Source organism: Aethalodelphis obliquidens, unplaced genomic scaffold (genome assembly GCF_003676395.1).
Source record: "Aethalodelphis obliquidens isolate GAN/ISIS:26980383/991018 unplaced genomic scaffold, ASM367639v1 scaffold13, whole genome shotgun sequence".
NCBI lineage: Eukaryota > Metazoa > Chordata > Mammalia > Artiodactyla > Delphinidae > Aethalodelphis > Aethalodelphis obliquidens.
In genome coordinates, this window is record NW_020837957.1 from 7,049,592 (window position 1) to 7,072,872 (window position 23,281).

Here is a 23,281-nt window from a genome sequence, read left to right on the forward strand (position 1 = left end):
ATATGGGACTATGTCTATTTAATCTTTGTTTCGACAGGAAACACAATGTTTGGTTCAAAGTTAGATCTCACTGAATATTTGTTGCATAAAGAATTTGATTTTGCAAAAGTGGATTGTAGAAATATGTCCACAAGATTATACACAACCACAGTAGAGAGATAGCTCATCTTGTTATGCTGGAGGGTCAAGGAAGTCGGCTTGGCAGAAACACATTTTTAAGGATAAGATTAGGGCACAGTCTAGTTGGGCGTTTTAAATGATAAATTGAGCCTTGGAGAAAATGTATGGAACTTGCTCAATAGCATGTCACCTGTTAACCATGAAATCAGAATTCAAATCTAGGTCTGTTTGCTTCCAAAGTTTATAACCTTTTCATTATGACTATAAGTGAAAAAGAGACTGCAGCTATACCATTAGCCATCTTCTCTTTGGCTTACTGACCTAGGCAGAGCTAGTCAGCACAGGTTAGGTTTTTAGTACCTAGAACTGATTAGGGCATAGACATTAAAAACTTTTAAATATATATATATACCAGCTTACACTAATATCTATATATGTATATATACATATATATCAGCTTATACTAATATGAAGGTCAAATTAATGCCATTCAACCCAGTTGTTCACACACCATATTGATTACTCTCTAAAGACAAAGCCAATACTTTTATAAATGTTAATTAACCAAAATTTTTTTACCAACTAGTAGTTATTTAAAAAGCAACAAAAGAAAATCCCAAAGGACACACATCATTTGTCTTAAGTACTATAGAGATAACAAGATTTTACCCCAAACTCTTAGCAGCCATTAAGCTACATCAAAATTAAGAACATTTATAGAACTTTTATATCCAGCTTTTCACTCTTCCTATTTCTTTCCTGGTTTTATAAGCTTGTATCATCAAGTGAAGTAATCTTTAATATGTAAATTAAAAAATATATTCATTTAAAAAATTTTAAATGAAAATTGGTATCAAGCAGAATGGGTAAGGCAAGGTGCTATGTCTTATATATTCAAACAGATAGCTCTTATTCCAATAAAACAGATATATTCCCTTCCTTCTAAGACACTGAAAAATGGTAAAATAAACTTGCTGTTCCAAAGGGAGAAATGATTCAACACCACCAATGGGCAAATTGTTGCTGAAAAGATCTGTATTTTTAAAACAGCGGCAATAATATTTATTGTTTTCTGGGATAAAATGCCTGAGTATTTATTGTAGTTGCCATCTTTCTCCAGGGAAGAAAAGATCTTGTCTCTGCAACACATCCAATATTGCTAAAATGCACTAGAAGGGATTATAAGTGTTCCCTTCCCCTACAGCCTCAATCTTATTTGATGCTACCAGCATTTGTCCAGCTCCATACCTCCCACACCAGCCCACAACTCCACTACTACTGGTGACCTTAAAGTGTTGTTGGACCACAAAATCCTCCCTCCTTTGACTGCCCATGTATTACTGGCACCAAGTCTTAATGATTTCTCCTCCCAGAGTGCCTCACTCTTCCTGACAGTGCCTTAACTAATATTCTCATTATTTTTCACCTAGATGTTTTCTCATTGTTCTTCTGCCTCCTTCTGGTCACAGGTGCCAGTTTCTCAAAAACAAAAATCTGAGTCAGTCCCTTTCCTGCTTATGAACCTCTACAAGGTGGATGATAACGTGAGAGAGCAGTGTAGAATCGTTGAAAAGGCACACAAATCGAAGCATCCAAATTCTCTAGGTTAAGGGCAAAGTCTAGGAATGTTTCTTTTGGAATAATATGCACTTTGCAAAGCCCTCTCTCTGTTGTAGTATTTACCTAGTATTTACTACATTGCCTCTTATTTTTTGTGTATATTTATAACCGCTAGGTGACTGTATTCTTGAGGAAGTGGATACTTTGTTATTCTTCTTTGGGTCCTGGTGCTGTGTCTGTCACTAAGTAGATGTTCAAGAAGTGCTCACTGAATATAAGCAGTCAGGAAGGAAGGGAAATGGGCAGGAAAGAAAGGAAGAAGAAAGGAAGAAAAGGAAGGAGAGAGGGAAGGGAGGAAGGAAGGAAAGAGGGAGGAAGTAAAGAAAGAAGTGAATGAATGTCATATTTAGAAGCCTACAATTTCACCAAGTGCATACATTAAAACTATTTTTATTCTATTATTTTTGAGTTGGCTCTTTTCTAACTAAAGATAATTATTAACATTTGTATTAAACTAAAGAATTTTTAAACATTTTATTGTAATGTGTACAAAATAATTATTTCTTTGAAACAGCTTTCAAATGAATTTGGAAACACTGTAGCCTGAATAATTTTAAAGGAATTCAAAGGAAGAACTTCTAAGAAACCAGCCATTCAGTAATGCCAACTCATTAGACAATTAGTTCTTTTCCCTGGTGGAATCCACTTGTGCCAACATAAGGCATCAATAACAGTCTCATTGAATATTTATAATCTTACATGAAGCTTCTCAGGAAAAGGGTTTGTCTCTTTACAATTCACAAGCAACTAATGCTTTTTAAATTTGTAGTGGAAAAAATAAACACCCTATCTTATTTTTTCTAAGGAACTATGTTTTGAGATCCAGTCATTCGCATTCATGATGTCGTCATTGTGTCCTTAATTTTCCAAGCCTGAGTGTAAAGGTGATAATAAAATGCTAATCCAAATTATAATACTTTGCATTTATGTAGCACTTCAGGGTTAGCAAAGTGCTATAACATATACTTAGATTTACTCTAATTTAGATTTTTGCTGTCAAAAGATAGTCACTGAATCTGAGTCTTCTCCCCTAAGCCCCGTAGGACCATTATTATGGGCGGAAGACTCCCCCTATCTCATTCACTTTCCCCTCCCAGACAGCCACCAGCTGTTGTCAGTCATCACTATTGTCTCTCCCAAGCACAGATCTGATGGTACAGAGGGAACAATGCACTGAAGTAGAAATGGCTTTGTACCAGACAAAACTGAATTTGAATGCTGGTTCTGGCACTTCCTACATATATGACCTTGTAAAAGTTAACCTCCTGAGTTTTCTCATCTGCAAAGTAGAAATAATAGTACCTTCCTTACAACATTGTCACAAGAAGTAGATCATATACTATAAAACCTAGGTTAGTGCCTTGCACCTATATAATAGGCACTTAAGAAATGGCACTATCTTATTATTTGCCACTCCCCTGCCTAAGAATTTTCATGAAAAAAAAACTATATACTGAGAAAGTACAACGTGTCAGGCGTTACATTATACACAGCAGATGCTGCAGAAACTAAAGAAGCTTACGGTCTAGTAATCCCAAAACAGGGGAATCCAGGCTTCAATAGAGATAAATACAGAATGTTATGAAAGTACACAAATGGAGCATGTAAACCAGTCTTAAGCTGTGACCAGAAAGGTGAGAGGGCCTGAGCTTGGAAAAGACGGTAGAAGGGAGGTGAGATAGGGCGAGGTGGAAAAAAGCTTCAGCTGGAGACCTGGCATTTACAAAGGCAAAGCAGAGCATGGTGGATACAGAAACTGGCAGCTGCTCAGTGTGTCTGGATATGTGGTCATGCAGGATGGTAGGTGGGAAGGTATGAGAAAAAGACAAGAGACAGGGGAATAAAAAGATAAGACTCTGTAGAGGTAAAGGACATTGAAAGCCATAAGAAACTTGGACTTTGTCCTGAAGAGAGGAGAGAGCCATTGAAAAAGTATAAGCAGGAGATGGACCTGATCACATTTGCCTTTTTAGAAGTCACATGGCATGACCTATCACAGAGGTCCTTAACCTGGTCCACAGAACCATGCATGGGCTTCCAGTGATTTGCAGGCTCCTTGAAATTGGCTGCAAATGTGTGTGTGTGTGTGTGTGTGTGTGTGTGTGTGTGTGTGTGTGTGTGTGTGTGTTTCTGGAGAGAGTATCAGTAAGGTTGACTCAAAAATGATTAAAAATTACCATCTGAACACCTCCTGTGGGATAAAGCCCTGACTGAAACCCTTTCATTTTCTGGCTGAAATCTGCATTTTCTATCCCCCTCCACAAAGCTTAGAGTCACTTTTAATTTTTTGCCATTCCTAACATACCTCTGGTCCTTTCCTCCTCTTACAGCTTCCTGAACTGCTCTGTGCTTCCCAATCTACCCCTACTTCCCCACCCTACCTTCTGCTCATAGAACTTCTCTCTCAAAGCCTAGATGGACTGTTTCTTCCTTCTCCAGGAATTCTCTATATTCCTTCCCCATTCTTCTCTGGCACAAACACAAATCAGAGTCTTAGATTTCTGGTGACCCAGCTGGAATGAGAGATAGACAAATAGACCAGTGGACTAGAAATAGAAAGTCCAAAGACTGACCCGTACTTATGTGGAAATCCAACAGAACTTGTCTTGCAAATCAGTGGACAAATTAATGACCTATTTTTAAAATGGAACAACTGGTCATCTGTAAAGAGAAAAGAATGCATCTTTGCTTCACATCATTCTCAAAAATAAATTCCAAATGAGGCAAATCAAAGCATTAAAACTTTTAGGTAGGGAAAAAATAGGAGACCATCTGCACACATTCAAACTGAGAGATAAATTTGACTATTGTAAATGTCTTTTTATCAAAACTACCATAAAAAGAATGGAATGATGAGCCATATATTGAGAGAACTGTCCAAAAATTCATATTCAGAATATGTGATGAACTCTTTCAAATGAATAAAACACGAAAAGGTGTTCAATTTTTTTAGTAATAGATAAAATATGTTACCATTTTACATACCACAGATTGGAAAAATAGTCTGAAAATATCAAATTTTGATATTTTAAAAAATAACAGACAAATGTAAACAGTATCTATATTGAGGATTACTAGAACTGTGGTAAAAAGTGAGAGAATGAGAAATTGGTTGTTTTTTGGTGGATCAGGTAGGTGACAAAGGGACATGATTGGGAGGAGAATGAAGTAGCTTTCTTAAACTGGATTGAGGAGTATGGCTCTTTATTTTATCATCATAATTTTAAAAAATACATATTATATACACTCATGTGTATTTAGATTTCACAGTAAAAAAAGTTAAAAAGACAAAAACTATCATAAGATACATGCAGTGACTTGGAAAAGACATGTTCCCTCTGTTTGAGGAGCTCCCAGTCTGGGGCTTGTTTCAGAATCTCTAGCTTTCCTACTTCATAGAACACTGTGAGTTGCAAGGGACTCTTCTTTATTGTTGCTTCCCTTCTACATTCTGTTAACATTTTTTCTGTCTTCTTAAGCTGCATGCTTAACTCATTCATTTTCACCTGATTATCTCTCCTAATGTAAGCATTTCGGGCTACAATTTACTGCCAATTACTCTAGCTATATTCTGCCATTTTAGACAGGTAATATTTTGTTATTATTTGCTAATATTTTGTTATTATTTGCTCATATTTTGTAATTTCCAGTGTGATTTCTTCTCTGACCTGGGATTATTAAATTTAACTTTATATATATCCAAATATAGAAGCTTTTAAAGATATCTTTTGGTTAATCATTTATAACAATTGCATTATGGTCCAAGATTTTTGTCTTTTTATTACTAATTCTTTTAACTTTGTTGAGCCTTCCTTTATGTCTATCTAGTACATGGCTAATCACAAGGTTTTCATATGTGCTTTTTAAAAAAGTACTCTATAGTAGTTGAGTTTAATGTTCTATACGTGTCCACTAGGACAAGCTAGTGGCCATCAATTCTTCTGTACCTTTTCTTTTATTTTTATGTTTTAAATTAATTACTGAGAGATATGTGTTAAAATACCCTATTATGATAGTATATTTGCAATATCTCCTTGTAGATATGTCAAATTTTTCTTTAACTATTTTAAAGGTATGATACTAGGTGCATACAAGTTTAGAATTATATATTCCTGGTGAGCTGAAGTGTTTACTAACATAAAGTCACTATATCTCTATTAATGCATTTTGCTTTAAATCAGTATTGCTGCATTAGCTTTCTTTTGGTTAATTTTGCCAGTTTTATCATTCTTCCATCAAGTTTTGGATGTATCACTGGTAATAGGATATAACTTGATTATGTTTAATTTTAGTCCACTCTGATAGTCATTTTTTTAATTGGAGAGATTAATTCATATTTATTAATGGCAGCTATTGGTATATTTGTATTAATTTATCCCATTCTGCTCTTCATTTTTATCTGTCTTATTTCTTCGAAGTATTTACTTATATGTATTAAAGATTATTATATGTAAATATTTACTTATGTGTATTAAAGATCTTTTTTTCTCTATCTCATTCCATTTATTTTGTTTCTACCCACTAGGAAATCATACACCTTATTTATATTTCTTTAATTGTTACCCTAGAAATTTTAACATGCATATTTAATTTTAATCTAAAGTTAATTAGTGTCTTTACCCTCCTCCCAAACTATGCAAAAATCTAAGAATGTTTTTGTTTTCCTTTTTTCTGATACATAGGCCTCTGTTGTTCAGAATTTTAGTTCTACGTTGATTCTCCCCAGCTTTACTGAGATATTATTGACATGTAATATACGTAAGTTTAAAGTGTACAATGTGATGATTAGATACATGTATATATTGCAAAATGATTACCACAATAAGGTAGTAAGTTACCAATAGGGTACCACATCTCAGTCCCTTCACATAATTACAGTTTGTGTGTGTGTGCTGATAACATTTAAGATCTACTTTCTTAAAAACTTTCAAGTATATAATACAGTGTTGATAATTATAGTCACTACGCTGTGCATTAGCTCCCAAGATCTTATTTATCTTATAGCTGGGAATCTGTGCCCTTTAACCAACATTTTCCCATTTCTCCCACCCCCCAGCTTCTGACAATCACCATCCTACTCTCTATTTCTATGAGTTCAGCTTTTTCAGATTCCACATATAAGAGAGATCATACAGTAAATATTTGTCTTTATCTGATTTATTTCATTTAGCATAATGCCTTCAAGGTCCATCAATTTTGTGATAAAAGACAGAATTTTTATGTTTTTTATGGATGAATAATATCTCATTGTATATACAGTTGACTCTTGAACAACATGGGAGTTAGAGGCGTAAACCCCCAGACAGCTGTAAATCTGTATATAGTCTTCCCTCGGTATCTGTGAGGGATTGGCTTCAGGACCTGCCACGGATACCAAAATCTGTGGATGCTCAAGTCCCATAGTTGGCTCTCCAGATCCATGGTTCCATATCTGAGAATTCAACCATTCATGGATAGTGTAGTGCATATATATATACGTATGTATAGATCTCACATCTTTATCCATTTATCTATTGATGGGCCCTTAGGTTGTTTCCATGTCTTGTCTGCAGTGAAATGGGGGTGCAGATATGTCTTTGAGATAGTGTTTTTATTTCTTTTGGATATACATGCAGAAGTGGGATTACTGTATCATATGGTGGTTCTATTTTCAATATTTTGAGGAACCTCCATGCTGTTTTTCATGATGGCTGTGCCAATTACATTCCCACCAGTAATGTACACAGGTTCCCTTTCCTCCACACCCTTGCCAACACTTGTTGTTTCTGGTCTTTTTGATGACAGCAGGTGTGAGTTCTTATCTCATTGTGATATTGATTTGCATTTCCCTGATGACTGGTGATGACAAGCATCTTTTCATATACCTATTGGCTATCTGTATGTCTTCTTTGGAAAAGTGTCTATTCAAATATTTTGCCCATTTTTTTAATTAGATTTTTTTTTTACTATTGAGTTGTATGAGTTTCATGTGTATTTTGGATATTAACCCCTTTTCAGATAAATGGTTTGCAGGTATTTTCTCCCATTCCAGAGGTTACCTTTTTATTTTTGCTGATTGTTTCTTTTGCTCTGCACAAACTTTTTAGTTTGATGTAGTCCTACTTGTTCATTTTTGCTTTTGTTGACTTTGCTTTTGGTATCATACACAAAAATCTTTGCCAAAACCAATGTCAAGGAGATTTTTTTCCTATGTTTTCTTCTAGGAATTCTACAGTTTCAGGTCTTACATTAAAGTCTTCAATCCATTTTGAGTTTTTTTTTGTGAGTGGTATAAGATAGGTGTCCAATTTCATTTTCTGCTTATGGTTATCCAGTTTTCCCAACACCATTTATTGAAGAGACTATCCTTTTCCCATTGCATCTTTCTGGCTCTCTTGTCAAACATTTGTTGACCATACATGAGTGGGTTTATTTCTGCGCTCTCAGTTCTGCTCATTGATCTGTATATCTATTTTTATGCCACTACCATACTGCTTTCTGTTTTGACTTACACTGACTTTTTAATCCCACAATTAGACATTTTGTTTTTGTTTTATTTGTTCTCTCTCTCTCTTTTTCTCCCTATCTTCTTTTTTCTCGCTCCCTCCCTCACTCTCTCTTTTTCCCTTCCTTCCTTCCTTCCTACTTTCCTTCCCTCCCTCCTTCCTTTCTCCTTCCCTTTCTTCCTCTTCCCTCCTTCCCTCCCTCTTTCTTTTCTTTCTTTCTTTTCTTTCTTTCTTTCTTTTCTTTCTTTCTTTCTTTCTTTCTTTCTTTCTTTCTTTCTTTCTTTCTTTCTTTCTTTCTCTTTCTCTCTCTCTCTTTCTTTCTCTCTCTCTCTCTCTTTCTCTCCCTTCCTTCCTTCCTTCCTTCCTTCCTTCCTTCCTTCTCGCTTCACTCTGAGACAAAACTGAGAAAGTCATGCATTCACCACTGACTCATTTTGCAGGACCCAGTTTGTTTTTTTAACTTCACTCACTGATGGTATCACCCTCAGGAAAACCCAACTATGTATGGAGTGGCCTTTAAGCCAATCTCCAACCTCTGTTCAAATCCCAAGCAGTCTTCTATCCTTCCAGTTGCAAAACAAACAAACAAACAACAACAACAAAAAAAAACTCTCAGTCTTCAGCCACCAGAAAACAACAGATACCACCAAAGCAAAAGCTAAATACAGACCCACTTAACTCGGTGTATTAGCATTTTCTTGTTTTTCTGGAATTTTAGAAATTCCAGTATAGCCATAGCTATACTTTTACAGCCATAGCTCACCTACGCATTAAAGGAATGTGTGTGTGTGTGTGTGTGTGTGTGTGATTTTGCTGTACTAAAAAGTTTTTCTTTGAATATTTAGTCCACCATACTGCTGAAAATAGACATTGACGGGTATCTTTTCACATCCTTACCCTCAGTGCTGAACATAGACCATACTATATAATAGGTATTCAATAAATATATTTTAAATGCATGTAGATGTTGTGGATGCAGAGATTTCACTCCATGATCCAAATATCCTCATGCTGTCAAGCAAATATTTGAAGCTAGTTTGAGTTACACAGTCTTTGAATTTGGAGTATGTTTAGATGCTACAAATACAACATTATCCCTCTTTAGCCTTCATCTGGCTAATTTGTGCTCGCTCTTAGGTGATCCATTTCTTATTACCTCTTCCAGAAATACTTTCATGAGTCAACCTTGTCACCATCATCAACATAACTTAGGACAGATACTCTACCAGTGTATTTTCATTATATCTGATATTTACCTTGGCATAGTCATTAAGAGTCTTACTTTCATTAGCTATTAGAGTTGCTGTTTTATACTATATTGAAGAATTACAGCTATTTCATGATCATTCTTTACATCATTTTCATTCAAAACTTGAGTATTGGGCTTCCCTGGTGGCGCAGTGTTGGGAGTCCACCTGCCGATGCAGGGGACATGGGTTCGCGCCCCGGTCCGGGAGGATCCCACATGCCGCGGAGCAGCTGGGCCCATGAGCCATGGCTGCTGAGCCTGCGCGTCTGGAGCCTGTGCTCCACAGCGGGAGAGGCCACAACAGTGAGAGGCCTCTGTACCGCAAAAAAAAAAAAAAAAAAATTGAATATTGAAAAAATCATTAAAATGCCTTCTTAATTTCTTTGCCACTTTATAGACATCATGACTCATATTCAAGAATTCACTGCTTGTTTATTAAATTTAGATTCCACTGAGATTGTTTATCTATCTGAAACTTCCAAACCAGTGAAGTACCACTCAGCTGGAGCTTAGCACTGTCTTTATTTTCTCTTTACTTATCTAAGTATACTTTCAAAGATATTTATGCAACATACACTATGTAAAAGACACTGTGCTAGTCACTTTAATATATACAAAGGTGAAACAGGTTGACACCAAGATGAATCAGACATGACTCCTGCCTTCAGTGACCTCATCATCTAGAAAAGTAAGAAATAGATTATATAGGTATATTTCTGTTTCTGTATTAACATATAAATATTAGTAATTGCTAACAGTTATCAAGCTCTTACTATATGCCAAACACAGTTTTACACTTTTACAAGTAATTCCTTTCATCAAATCCAAGGCCATTGATTTTAAGAAACACCATTACCGTCATTGTAGTACCACTAAGGAAAAAGAAACACTGTTTACAGATATAACAATGTTGATTGGAAGATGAATCCCAAACAGCAAAGATGTTAATACATGAGAAAGTGCAAGACTTAGAACTGATGACATATAGTAACTCATTTAATCCTCTCAACAATCCTTCAACTTAGGCAATGTTATTGTCCCCATTTTACAGATGAGGAAATTGATAGAATTCAGAGATATTAGGTAACTTTCCCAAGATTACACAGCAAGTGAGTAGATAAGTGGGGATTAAATCTACATGAATCTGATTCCAAATGCCATGCTCTTAGCCTCTCTCAAGATCTTAGGATCTTGGATTATTTTATGTAATAGGGTGTTCAGGAGTGCCCAAATCTTTTGTTCCTGATGTGGCTTCATTTAAAATTGAAGAAGAATATAGGGACCTCTATTAATTCTTGAGATAAACTGAGTATTTACTTGAGACGAGGCTTGAAATTACAAAGCAAAAAACAGTTTTGAAAATAATTTGTCTGAATTTTACATGAAATGGTTATAATAATCAGACTAAAAAGTAGTTAATACATCTTACCAGTATCAGCCAAGAGGCAATTGATTTTTTTAAATCTATGCATCTATAACTAACCATATTGCATGTAGTGTAATGGTCCTAACAGAATGATGGAGACTGGACAAGAACTTAAATTAACTTTGGCCATGAGTGTAGACATATTTTTTTTTCTATTTTTAAAGAGAAAATTAGTAGTTAGTGGAAACTATCCATCAAAGTTCTCTTTTTTTAGACTTTATAAAAAGAAGTAGCAACATCTCTATGGAGAATATTGAAATCCTAGTACTACATGAAGTATTGCAAATAATCTTTGTAAGGAGCCAAAAGCAAGTCAGCCAAAAGCAAGAAACTACATATTTTATTTTAAGTAATAACCAGCACAATCTATTTTTTAAAAGGTAATGAGTTAAGAAATAACAACCACATACTACATTGTTTTGCCTATAAATTATGAATTACATTTAAGAACAAGCAGCGGTTAAATGTACTGTGGGCCAATTGCATAGTCATGGATACCAGAGACTTAATCTGTGGAAATTTAGCAAAACAGAATTAGAAATGTCAAACAGAAAAGATCTCATTAAGATAATTCTTCCAGAAATGAATCAAAAATTCTGACCCAGCTGTTCAAATCTTGAGTAGTCAAGATGAGATGGACATAGCTAAAAAATCTAACCATATTGTTTCCAGAAATGTAATACTGGAAACACCTACATAAAAATAACCAGATCACTAGAGTGTTTGTTAAAAATGAAGATTTTGATCTTCATCCCAGACCCACCATATCAGTACTTCTTTGGGTAAAGCTCAAGGACCCACATTTTAACCAAGCACCTCCACCCACCAATGATTAAAACCATGCTGGATTTGAGAACCATTGCATTAACACTTGACTCTTCCCCATCTAGTACTTTAGGATTGGTGGCAGAAGTGAACCAACCACTAGTGGTTATTTTTCACCAAGTATCAGAGATTAAATGTTTCATTTGATAGATATTTATGAAGCAGTGTGGGGACACAAAAGAAATGTGAGCTCATGTATTCAACTGTATTGCAGTTCTTGCATGTCAGATAAACAAGTGTTCAACATGATTAAATGGAAGTAATTTGTGGTTGTGGAGAAAGAGAATTGAGGTAATCCTGGTAGCTGTGAGAATAAAAAGGAAGGGGTTACTCCAGAAGTTATTTCAAAGAAAAAAATAAATTGATTGGTTCAGTGGCAAATTGAACACTAATGTTAAACAGAAGGGGAAAAGTAGAATACCTTGAGTGGCGAATGTGGATAGCAGAGAGTAGGGAGGTACTAACATGATGATGGAATGTGAAAAAACTCTGAGGAGAATCCAGAAGATGGGTGTGGAAGAAACTGAGCCTTTTGGGGTTGGGCCCTTTTACTATCACATTTGTAAAGATGGTGAATTGAATTTTGTTACTAAGTTTATATATGAATGGATTTAACCAAATTGAGATCTAATAAATTATTATTTTCTTTTTACAGCAATTGTTCAACTGTCAAGCTCTAAGAAAACTAAGTATTCCTGACAATGACCTTTCAAATCTGCCAACCACTATTGCTAGTTTAGTTAACCTTAAAGAACTCGACATCAGTAAAAATGGTAAGATTCTCATTTCATCTCTAAACAGCTTGAATTTTTAACTGAAAATATGTTTTAATGTTTTCTCTTAGCAAATGATATACACTTTTTCTTTGATTTTGTTGCAACTCTAATTTAATTTTTGTTGAAAAGCTAAATCCTGAATTATAAATTGAAGACAGAAAACTTCTCTCCCCTCTTACTAATGTCCCTGACTCACTCGGGCCTTATTTCCCTCTGCATTCAGATGTGTGATTTAATCTTTTCTAGACAATTTTACTGACTTTACACTGCTTATTTTCCTCATTCTCAGGGTAAAATTTTTTCCAACATGTCTCAAGTATCACCTGCTCAATGAGGCCTACCCGTTAACCCTTCTTAGAATTGAATTCCCAGTTTCCTTTACTCTGCTCCATTTTTTCCTGTAACACTGACCATCTTCTCAGTATATATGATTTACTGATTTTTTTATGGTCTTGTCTGTCTTCTCCTGCCCCAAAATGCAAACTCCATTATGTGGCAGGAGGGATTTTACTCTGTTTTGGTCACTAATATATCTCAAACATTTAGAGCAATGCCTGATGAATAATAAGTGCTCAGTAGTGTTTGTTATATTTTTGGCCAAACTTGTTATGTCTGGTGATTTTATTGATATTCATGTTGATGATCTTTTCTTCTAAATGTTTGTGGGAGTCTCCTGTGTCCTAATACATTCATTAAATCCTCATTTCCTTCCATGAAAACTTGGCTAACTGTTTTATTACAATAAAGCAAGGATCAGTCAAAAAGAGTTATGTATAGGCACTATGAGGATATAAAACATGACCCCTTCATCATTAAGCTAGTCGGTTAAACTTTGTGTGTGTATGTATGTATTGCTTTGGTAACTTCAGGCAATATGCTTGGTGCCAAAGGAACAGGAATCAACAAAACAGATCCCTGCCCTCATGAAACTTACATTCTAGTACATGTGTTAGACATTAAACAAATAATTATGGATGATTAAATAAACAATTGAGTGTGAAGATACATTGGAGGTGAAGGATATGCATACTAGTAGGACATAATCCAGTCAGTGTAGTTAAGTAAAGTTACCCTAAGAAATGATAACCAAGCCCAGACAGGACAAATAAGAGTTGTTAGTCAATGGGTATAAAGTTTCATTTGTGCTGGTTGAATAAATTCTAGAGATCTGCCATCCAACCCAACATAGTTAACAATACAATATTGTGCACTTCAAAATAACTGATCTTATTATACACTAGAAGCATACCCTATGTCCCTTCCCTGTTTTATTTTCTTAATAGTCTTTATGAGAAACTGACATACTATATTTTTGACTTGTTTATTTATTGTCTAAATTCCCCTAACTAAAATTAAAATTCAGTGATGTTCTAATTTTTTATTGTTGTCTTGGTCACTGATACATCTCTGCTGCCTAAAACAGTGTGTGGCACATTGTAGGAGTTCAACAAAATATATTGAATGAACTCACGAATGAATGGTCCTTCTGGAACATTGAACATTTGTTGAAATGTACCAGTTTAAATGGCTAGTGATTTCTTCAATTCAAGTATATGAAAGTCGTAGAAAAGTTTACAGTATCACTGGGGAAAGAAGACTAACACCTACAAATAATCAATGATTATCAGAGTTCAAGTAATGCATATGGCTTGAGGAATTCCATGAAGCACAGTAGCATCTGAATAGAGAGCATTTCATTTGAAGGAAACAGATAGAGTGCCTGGGACTTCCTTGGCAGTCCAATAGTTAAGACTCTGCGCTTCCACTGCAGGGGGCACGGGTTCAAGCCCTGGTCGGGAAACTTGAGATCCCGCATGCTGTGTGTTGCAGCCAAAAATAAATAAATAAATAAAATTTTCAAATGGAGTGCAAATGGGGGACACACACATCTTTCTATACCAACTTTATTTACCACTTAGAGCGTTTTCAGGAAGCCAATCCTAAAAGGACCATTTGCCAATTTAGAGAGAACAGCAACTAGATTTAGGCCCATTGAAAGATGACATAAAGGCCTACATTTATTCTTTTAAAAATAGATTTACAGGTCACATATTATTATGAATTGATAGTTCTGTACTTTAATAACAAATAATGCTATTTATATACATTCACACATCAAATTCTATTTTCAAATTACAATTTCTGAGAAATGTCATATGGCCAAATATAACACATCCCTTGGCCTTCATGCAGGTTTGGCTGGATAGTTCATGTAAATAAAAAAAGCTATCTTGTTCTTAAAGAGAATCAGAAGAAAATTCATCACCAAATATAAACACAAAACTCCTAAGAAATATGACATTTTTATGAGCATTATAATCATCTCCCAGCGGTCCTCTTGCATCAAGAAATTTGTGTTGTCAGTATGTAAACTGCAGGTTATACTCCTACTTAGAAGTAAGTTTGTGAGCAACATTAGAAGTCCTAGTAAGTAGTATTTAGGGACTTTTAGACTTTTAGCTATGCTTATGATTGCTATATTGTGGAAAAAGACAAAGCAAAGCATGGCAAATCATTCTGCAAGGTTAGTATAGTACTAAAGGTTTAATGAACATGATGACATATCAGCCATTGCTAGAAGTGACACAAACAGTAAAAGATTTCAACACATCAGTCCTTTCACAAAATCATACCTAAAAAGCTGTCACTGAGTTCTGTGGCAGAGACCTAGACAGTTACTTAAGGAGCATAATACATCCTTTGGGAATCTGTCAAGTGAAGAAAGAGCAGATAGCAGAAAGTAAATGCAGTGTCAGCATCACAGTTTGACAAGGTTAGAATAGCCTCAGTGGAAAAGAGTCAAGACATGAGACAATATAATCAGTATTGGGATTTAGGGACAGAAAATGAATGTTTATTTGGAGGCAGGGACTCATGCAATTGCTAGTCAATCTAGGCAAACATTTGCCTGACTTGTGTTGGAATTTGATGAGTGACCCTTTATGAAATTAATTCAATTGGAGGCTGAGGTTAAATCTGATCTTGGTTGTGCCTGTGCCTCCAATCTTTACTTGTCATGTCTAATTCTTCCACTTATCCTAATTCACCATTTCTCCTTCCATAATTTAAAAATACTACTTTATATTAAAACCTTTAGATAAGTGAACTATTGTGGGCAGAAAGGTATCTAGAAATTTTTTGTGAATAGCTTTCACTACCTCTCTAATCACACTGCCAACTAACCCATTTCATCCCCAGGTAATGCCAAATTATCATTCTCAAATGCATCAGGCTGGTTACTGTGACATAAGAAATGATACTATTTTCTCTGCCCAAAATATTTCTTTCTCCCACTGTTGTCCCTCATCAACCAGAGTCCTCTTCACCTTTAAAAAGACATCTCTGATGTTATGTATTCTGGGAAACTTTCCTGACATCCTATACGCAAAGAGAATTAATTGCTTCTTCCTCTGTATATCTTTATACTTCCATCTCACTTTGTAATTTATTTTTTTAATATTTCAAAAGGTAAATTTTATTTTATTGATATTTTCAAATGTTTTGGCTGTTTAAAAGACACAATTTTTATTATTGAAATATAATTGATACAATATTATGTTAGTTTCAGGTGTACTACATAGTGATTTGACATTTGCATACATTAAGAAATGATCACCAAGATGCCTAGGAACAATCTGTCCCCATACAAAGTTATTAGAGTATTATTGATCATATTCCTTATGCTGTATATTACAACCTTGTGGCTTATTTATTTTATAACTGTAGGTTTTTACCTCTTATTCCCCTTCACCTATTTCTCCCAGTCCCCATGCCCTCCCCTCTGGCAATCACCCATTTTTTTCTCTGTATCTCTGAGTTTGTTTTCATTTTGCTTTGTTTTCTAGATTCTAAACGTGAGATCGTTCGGTGTTTGTCTTTCTCTATTTCACTTAGCATACTACCCTCTAGATCTATTCATTTTGTTGCAGTTTCAGAGTTTTTTAAGGCTGAGTAATACTCCATTCTATATGTATGACACATCTTTATCCAATCATCTGTGGATGGACATTTCAGTTGCTTCCATATCTTTGGTATTGTAAATAATGCTGCAATGAACATTGGGGTGCATATATCTTTTTGTATTAGTGTTTTTGTTTTCTTTGGAAAAATACCCAGAAGTGAAATAGCTGGATCATATCACAGTTCCCTTTTTAATTTTTTTTTAAACTTTTTACTGGAGTATAGTTGATTTACAATGTTGTGTTAGTTTTAGGTGTACTGTAATTTAATTTCTATATATCCCTATGTATTTGACAAGATTGTAAAACCCTTGAAGTCAGAAACTATCTTATTCATTTCTCTATTTGGAGCTACTAACACAATACCTATACATGGCAGGTGCTCAGTAAATGTCTGGTAGGTAAATAAACATTATACTTTAGCATTCTTTTAAAATATATATTTTTATATTATATTACATTAGGGATCCTGCATAGTATAGGGTCCCCACCTCTTATACTAGGGTCTGTTAAATATGTAACTGAGTGCTGGAAAAGACAGAAATGATGCTGCAATAAGTGATGAGTAACCACTAAAATCAGCTCCAACCTTCCATATAGAAATATATTTAATATTCTTGTTCTTGGGAGAATGACTACTTCATGTCAAGTTTTGACCTTTCCCTTGAGTTTTAGACTGGTATAGCCAACTGCAGGCTGGACATAGCTATAATATGTTCCATAAACACCTCCTAACATAACGTATTTAAAACGAAGCTCATCATCCACCCTAATCTGCTTTTCCTCCATTATATCCAGTTTTCTGTTAATGTTACTATTATCCACACAGATATTCAATGCAAAAATCCATTCTTTCTTCTGACTCCCATATGCATTAAGTCACCAAATTCTACCAATTTTACCTCCTAAATGTATGTCTAGTCTGTTTCTTTCTTACCATTCCCATTGTTACCATGTTAATTTAGTGTCTTGTCTGTTTCCAGACTGGTTAACATAGCCTTCTAATTGGTCTCTCCCTCCCATTATCGCCACCACCATTCCCAAACCTATCCTCCACAAAGTAGCTTCAGCACTTTCTAAATTGTAAATATGACTAGGTGGCTCTCCTTCTTAAGATACTTCAGTTGATCAAGGATAGAGCATAGGCTCCCTAACACAGCATTAAAAGTTCCCACAATTGACCACCTACACTTCCATTCCATCTGCTCATCTCACAAAGACAATTTGTACTTTTTAACTTTATGGTCTAGATATTGAAGAGCTGCCTCAAATGTTTAATGCTGTTGCAATAACTCTGTGACTCTATTTATATAATTTCCTCTGCCTAAATCACCTTTCACACCTCTTTTCCACTGGTTAAAACTTACTTATCATTCAAAGCTCAATTTAGTATTGAAAACACTTGACACTTAGTTATATTAAAATATTTAGGTAGGGACTTGCCTTGTGGTGCAGTGGTTAAGAATCTGCCTGCCAGTGCAGGGGACATGGGTTCTATCCCTGGTCCAGGAAGATCCCACATGCCACGGAGCAACTAAGCCCGTGCGCCACAACTACTAAGCCTGTGCTCTAGAGCCCGTGAGCCACAATTACTGAGCCCGCCTGTTGCAACTACTGAAGCCCATGCACCTAGACCCGTACTCCACAAGAGAAGCCACTGCAATGAGAAGCCCACGCACAGCAAGGAAGAGTAGCCCCAGCTTGCCGCAACTAGAAAAAGCCAATGTGCAGCAACAAAGACCCAACACAGGCAAAAAGAAAATTATGTACCTTTAATTTTTTAATGGTAAACACTTTAAGCATGAAGAAAATAATATGAGACAGTAGTGTGACCACCATGTAGATTAAAGTGATGGCATTTATTATAGATAAAACACTCTAGCTTTTTTTAAATGAAACTTGTAAATTCTCATCTCCATTCCTTTTTCCTTCCTCTGAGTTAGTGTGTTTAAAATTTCAATGAAGTGCTAACACATTGTGTATGTTATTCTGCAAGTTTTCATTCTACATTACGTTTCTAAAATTTGTCCTTAATGATCAATGTGAATATGATTGCACCAGCATAGTACCAAAGTTCCCACTGCTCCATATCCTTGCTAATACCTGGGGTTATTCGATATTTTAAATGTTGGCCAGTCAGATGGATATATAAGGATGGCTCAGTATTTTAATTTATATTTCATCAATCACCAGTGAAGTTGGCATTTTTTCATTTCTTTTTATTAGCAAGTGTAGAGTATCTTTCTCTGCAAATTGACTTTTTGGTCCATTTTTATTTTGGATTGTTTGTTAGGTTCTTAGTGATTTGAAAGATTTACATACTGTGAACACTAATCCCTTATTGGTTAAATAGGTTACAAATATCACCTCCCAGTTTGTGGTTTGTCTTTTTGCTTTGCTCAGGATGCCATTTGTTGTAGAGAAGTTGCCAATTTTAATATACTAAAATTTATCACTCTTCTCTTTTGGGCTGTAGTTTTACAGCTTATTTAAGAAATTCTTTCATATACTAATATCATAAAGATGTTTGTCTACATTTTCTTCCAAAACTATTAGTTTTCTTTTCCCATTTAGGCCTTTAATTCATTTGCAATTTATCTTTTGTGCTATATATTATCAAAATTTATTTTTTCCATATGAATAGATGATTAATTGTTCCATCAACATTTGTTAGTCTCTTTTTTTCTCACTAACTTATAAATATACCTATTTTACATATAAAAGACATTTATCCAAACTCTTTGTCTTGCTCCATCAGCTTACTTGCCTATTCTTGTACCAATATCACGTTGTTCTAAGCATTATAACTTAATATTAAGTTTTTTTTTTTTTTTAAAGGTGTTTATTTGTTGTTGTTGTTGTTGTTTTGCGGTACGCGGGCCTCTCACTGTTGTGGCCTCTCTCGTTGCGGAGCACAGGCTCCGGACGCGCTGGCTCAGCGGCCATGGCTCACGAGCAGCCTCCCCGCGGCATGTGGGATCTTCCCGGACCGGGGCACGAACCCGTGTCCCCCGCACTGGCAGGCGGACTCCCAACCACTGCGCCACCAGGGAAGCCCAATATTAAGTTTTAATATTTGATAATAGAGGTCTTCTTTCTTTTTAAAATGTGTCTCGCTGTTCTTGGTACTCAGTTCTTTATATAAATTTTAGGTTAACTTGTTGAAGTTCACAAACAATCTATTAGAATTTTTTTAATTGGCTTGAATTTAAAGATTCATTTGGGATGAATTGTTATCTTTGTGATAGTCAGTATTGTAGTCCGTGAACATGGTACTTACCTTTATTTAGATCTTATTTTGTGTCTTTCAATAAAGTTGTTTTCTTTCAAGAAAGAGCTGCACACATTTCATTAGAGTTATCTCTGAGTAGTTTAAGTTTCTAGTTTTATAAATTGTATTCCTTCTATTTTTATTTATTTATTTTTTCCAGCCATGCTGCACGGTATGCGGGATCTTAGTTCTCTGACCAGAGATCGAACCCATGTCCCCTGTAGTGGACGGAGTCCTAACCACTGTACCGCCATGGAATTCATGTATTCCTTTTAGAAATTTCAAGTAAATTTTAGTTGATCCTATATAGAAACATTGCTAATTTTGATAGTTTGATCTTACAATCAGCCATGTTGCTGAAATATAAATTCTAATATATAACCAGTAGATTCTTTTGAATCATTGTGTATAAAATCATATCATCTGCATGTGACAATTTTCTTTTCTTTCCCATCCTTATACCTTTATATCTTCTTTTTTATTCCAATTTTATTTATTTATTTTTATACAGCAGGTTCTTATATACATATTAGTGTATATATGTCAATCTCAATCTCCCAATTCATCCCACCATCACCCCCAACCCACTTCCCCCCTTGGTGTTCATACGTTTGTTCTCTACATCTGTGTTTCTATTTCTACCCTGCAAACCGGTTCATCTGTACCATTTTTCTAGATTTCACATACATGCGTTAATATACGATATTTGTTTTTCTCTTTCTGATTTACTTCACTCTGTATGACAGTCTCTACGTCCATCCACATCCCTTTATATCTTCTTGATCACTTTTTTATAAGTTATAATTTCCTGGGAAATAATCTATTCCATCATCCAGAAGTTCAATTTTATTGTAAAACATTGTCCATAGACTTCTTTTACACGTTTTATAAATCTCTACCATATCCATGGCTGTCTCTTTCTTTGTATTCTTAACGTTTTTTAATTGTTCCATCTATCTTCTATGTTTTTATCTCCAATATGGCCAGAGGTTTTTCTACTTTGCTAATCTTTCAAATAATACTTTTTTGACTTATTTGTCTCAATACTGGTTGGTTGGCTGGCTTTTCCTCCAATCATTAATTTCTATTTTTCTACTTTATACTGCAGCTTTTTTATTATGCCCCTCCTACTTTTTACAGTTTACTCAATTGTTTTTAGTATTCCAATAAACTTGCAGCTTTTTTAGTTATCATATTATTTTTATTGAAATATGTTACAGACTACATAGTCTGGATTATTTCTCTTTATTCATTGACTTTCACATTGTGGCCTAGGATATGGTCAATTTTTAAAATATTCTTGGTTGCTTATGATAAAAACACATATTCTCAAGATTATTGAGAACAGGCTAGGGATCATCTAATAATATTCTTTATTCTTCCCTACATTATAGGCTTTTCTAGGACAAATACTGTATCTTAGTGATTTCTATATGCTTGAACATTTAAAGCAGATTTCAACCTCTTGTATTCAATAAAGATTCTAGTCTTTCTTTTTAAGAATAAGTACATTAACCTTTATCTTTCTTGAGAGAGAGAGAGAGAGAGAGATGTAAATAAATATTCATGCTGCATGTAAATCACCCTTCATCTCTAAGGAAAATTCCCAAAAATTACATACAGCAATACATGGGTAAATCATTGGCTTTCCATGCCAATGGATCTTTTATCCTTTCTTCCTCAGAATCTTAATCCAACAGTAAAACTATGATCTTATGTCCATCAGAGATAACTGCATTTTATGATAGTGTGGTATCTGAATAAATAGTCTATTCCTGTTTGCAGAGTTGATACATGGTCTTAATGGAGTAAATTGTTTTATATGATAAAGCAAGATAATGAATGATAAGGTTTAATTGGGTAGTGATTCTGTTTTAAGTCTGATTGTTGATTTGTCATAGCTTCAGAGAGACTATGACACTCTAATTTAAGGACTTTAATGAAAATGAAGTAATGTGAAAATGCTTCCTAATTCTGCAGCAATTAAGTGATTTTTCTCTCATCCTCTAAAACTTATTTCTATACAAGAATGAATTTGAACAGCATCATAGTGGGCCAAATCACTGTTGTTAGTTATAATGAAAGGCGATCAGAGTTGAAGGTATTATTATGTGTTTTACTGACTTGCCAATTATTCTACCCCTTCGCCAAATGCATCAAAAACACTGAAGACAAATAATGTCTTCAGCTTTCAGTGAAGAGGAGGAGTTTCTTTCAAACACACCAGAGAAAGAAGATATGAGTAACCAGTTAAATGATGAAAATCTTTAAAATTTTGAGCATATTCAGAAAAGAATAGAGACTCTAGCAGTGTATATATAAATTCTTAAGGAAGTCTATTTTGGGATGCCTTATGTGGGTTGGGGAGAAAATATTACCCTGCAGTTGTTTTCAATTAGCAATAAATATGCTCTTTGATGTTTGGCAAATCATTAGGCCATTTGTTTAGAGTAAAGCTTATTATTTTGTCCTATTAAATACGTCACTTCCAACGCTCTTAATGTGCTATTTATCTGAAAATCACTAGCACTTCCCTCACTGTAAGACTACTTTCCTTTCTACAGAGTCTACTTCTGCCCAAGATTATAGTGTTAAAATAGAGGATTGACTCCTCTATTTCCATAGAGGAGTATGATGGCAACAAAAACCAGGTCTGTTCTCCTGCCACCTTCTTAGCTAGATACCAGGATTTTTAACTCTTTCTAATGTCTTTATGAGGAAATAAAACCAACATATAATTTTTATGTGTGTTGCCAGCACTTACTCCATGGGAGATAGAGCTTCCAATCTGGTAATATATTTAAATATAAGGGAGAAAGGAACTGTTCCCATCCCATCATCCTTCTGACGTCTGTGTTGGGCTCTGTCACCTAGAGTCAGCAGAGTCTTTCCTGAGCTGATTGATTAACCTGTCTTCGTGTGCCCCTGTAATTCCTAGAACTTGTAAAATAACAGAATTGGACTGGCAGTGAAGCGTTGTGAGTCCTCTCTCTACTAGGCCATACCCCCTCGCAGCTTCAGGATAAACTGAAAAGAACTGCTGCACCTTGCACTGTTTCTAGACTCACAACAGCCACTATCAAAGTGCAGGCATAGTAAATGCTCAATAAAGCAGTTGACTGATAATGAATAAAAAAAATCATTAGCCAAAAATGAGGTAAGATTATTAAATAGGTCCATTTAATATAGTAGTGACTCAATATATTTGTGGTTGAAGCAGAGAGAAGGTGGGGAGGGCAGGTGTCATTTTAACTCCTTTTGACGAAGTCTTATTCATTTCTCTATGAAAGAGCTTGTTGGTCAAGGTCATAAAGATTTCTTAAAATTTTCTCCAGACAGACATGTCCTAAAGGCAGAATCAGTTGCATGATTGCCTCAAAGTATTGATTACTTTACCTGCATTTGGCTTTTCTCTTTATAATGCCACTAAAATAGGCAGAGTCTTATAGGAGACCTTTAACTCTTCTTGCTTGAGTTCCTACTGAGTTCTTGGCTCCCTTCATTTGAAGGGTTGGAGGTCAAGCAAATCATTCCAGTCTGTTTGTTCTTC

At 35.1% G+C, this 23,281-nt stretch overlaps 1 protein-coding gene across 1 annotated transcript in view; it reads left to right on the plus strand.

The window, feature by feature from the left end:
* Window positions 1–23,281, plus strand: part of LRRC7 (leucine rich repeat containing 7) — a 506,342-nt gene that overhangs the window by 206,969 nt on the left and 276,092 nt on the right. Inside the window, exon 5 of the mRNA XM_027114043.1 lies at window positions 12,381–12,498. Within this exon, the coding sequence (XP_026969844.1) occupies window positions 12,381–12,498 (118 nt within the window). The remainder of the gene's footprint in view (window positions 1–12,380; window positions 12,499–23,281) is intronic.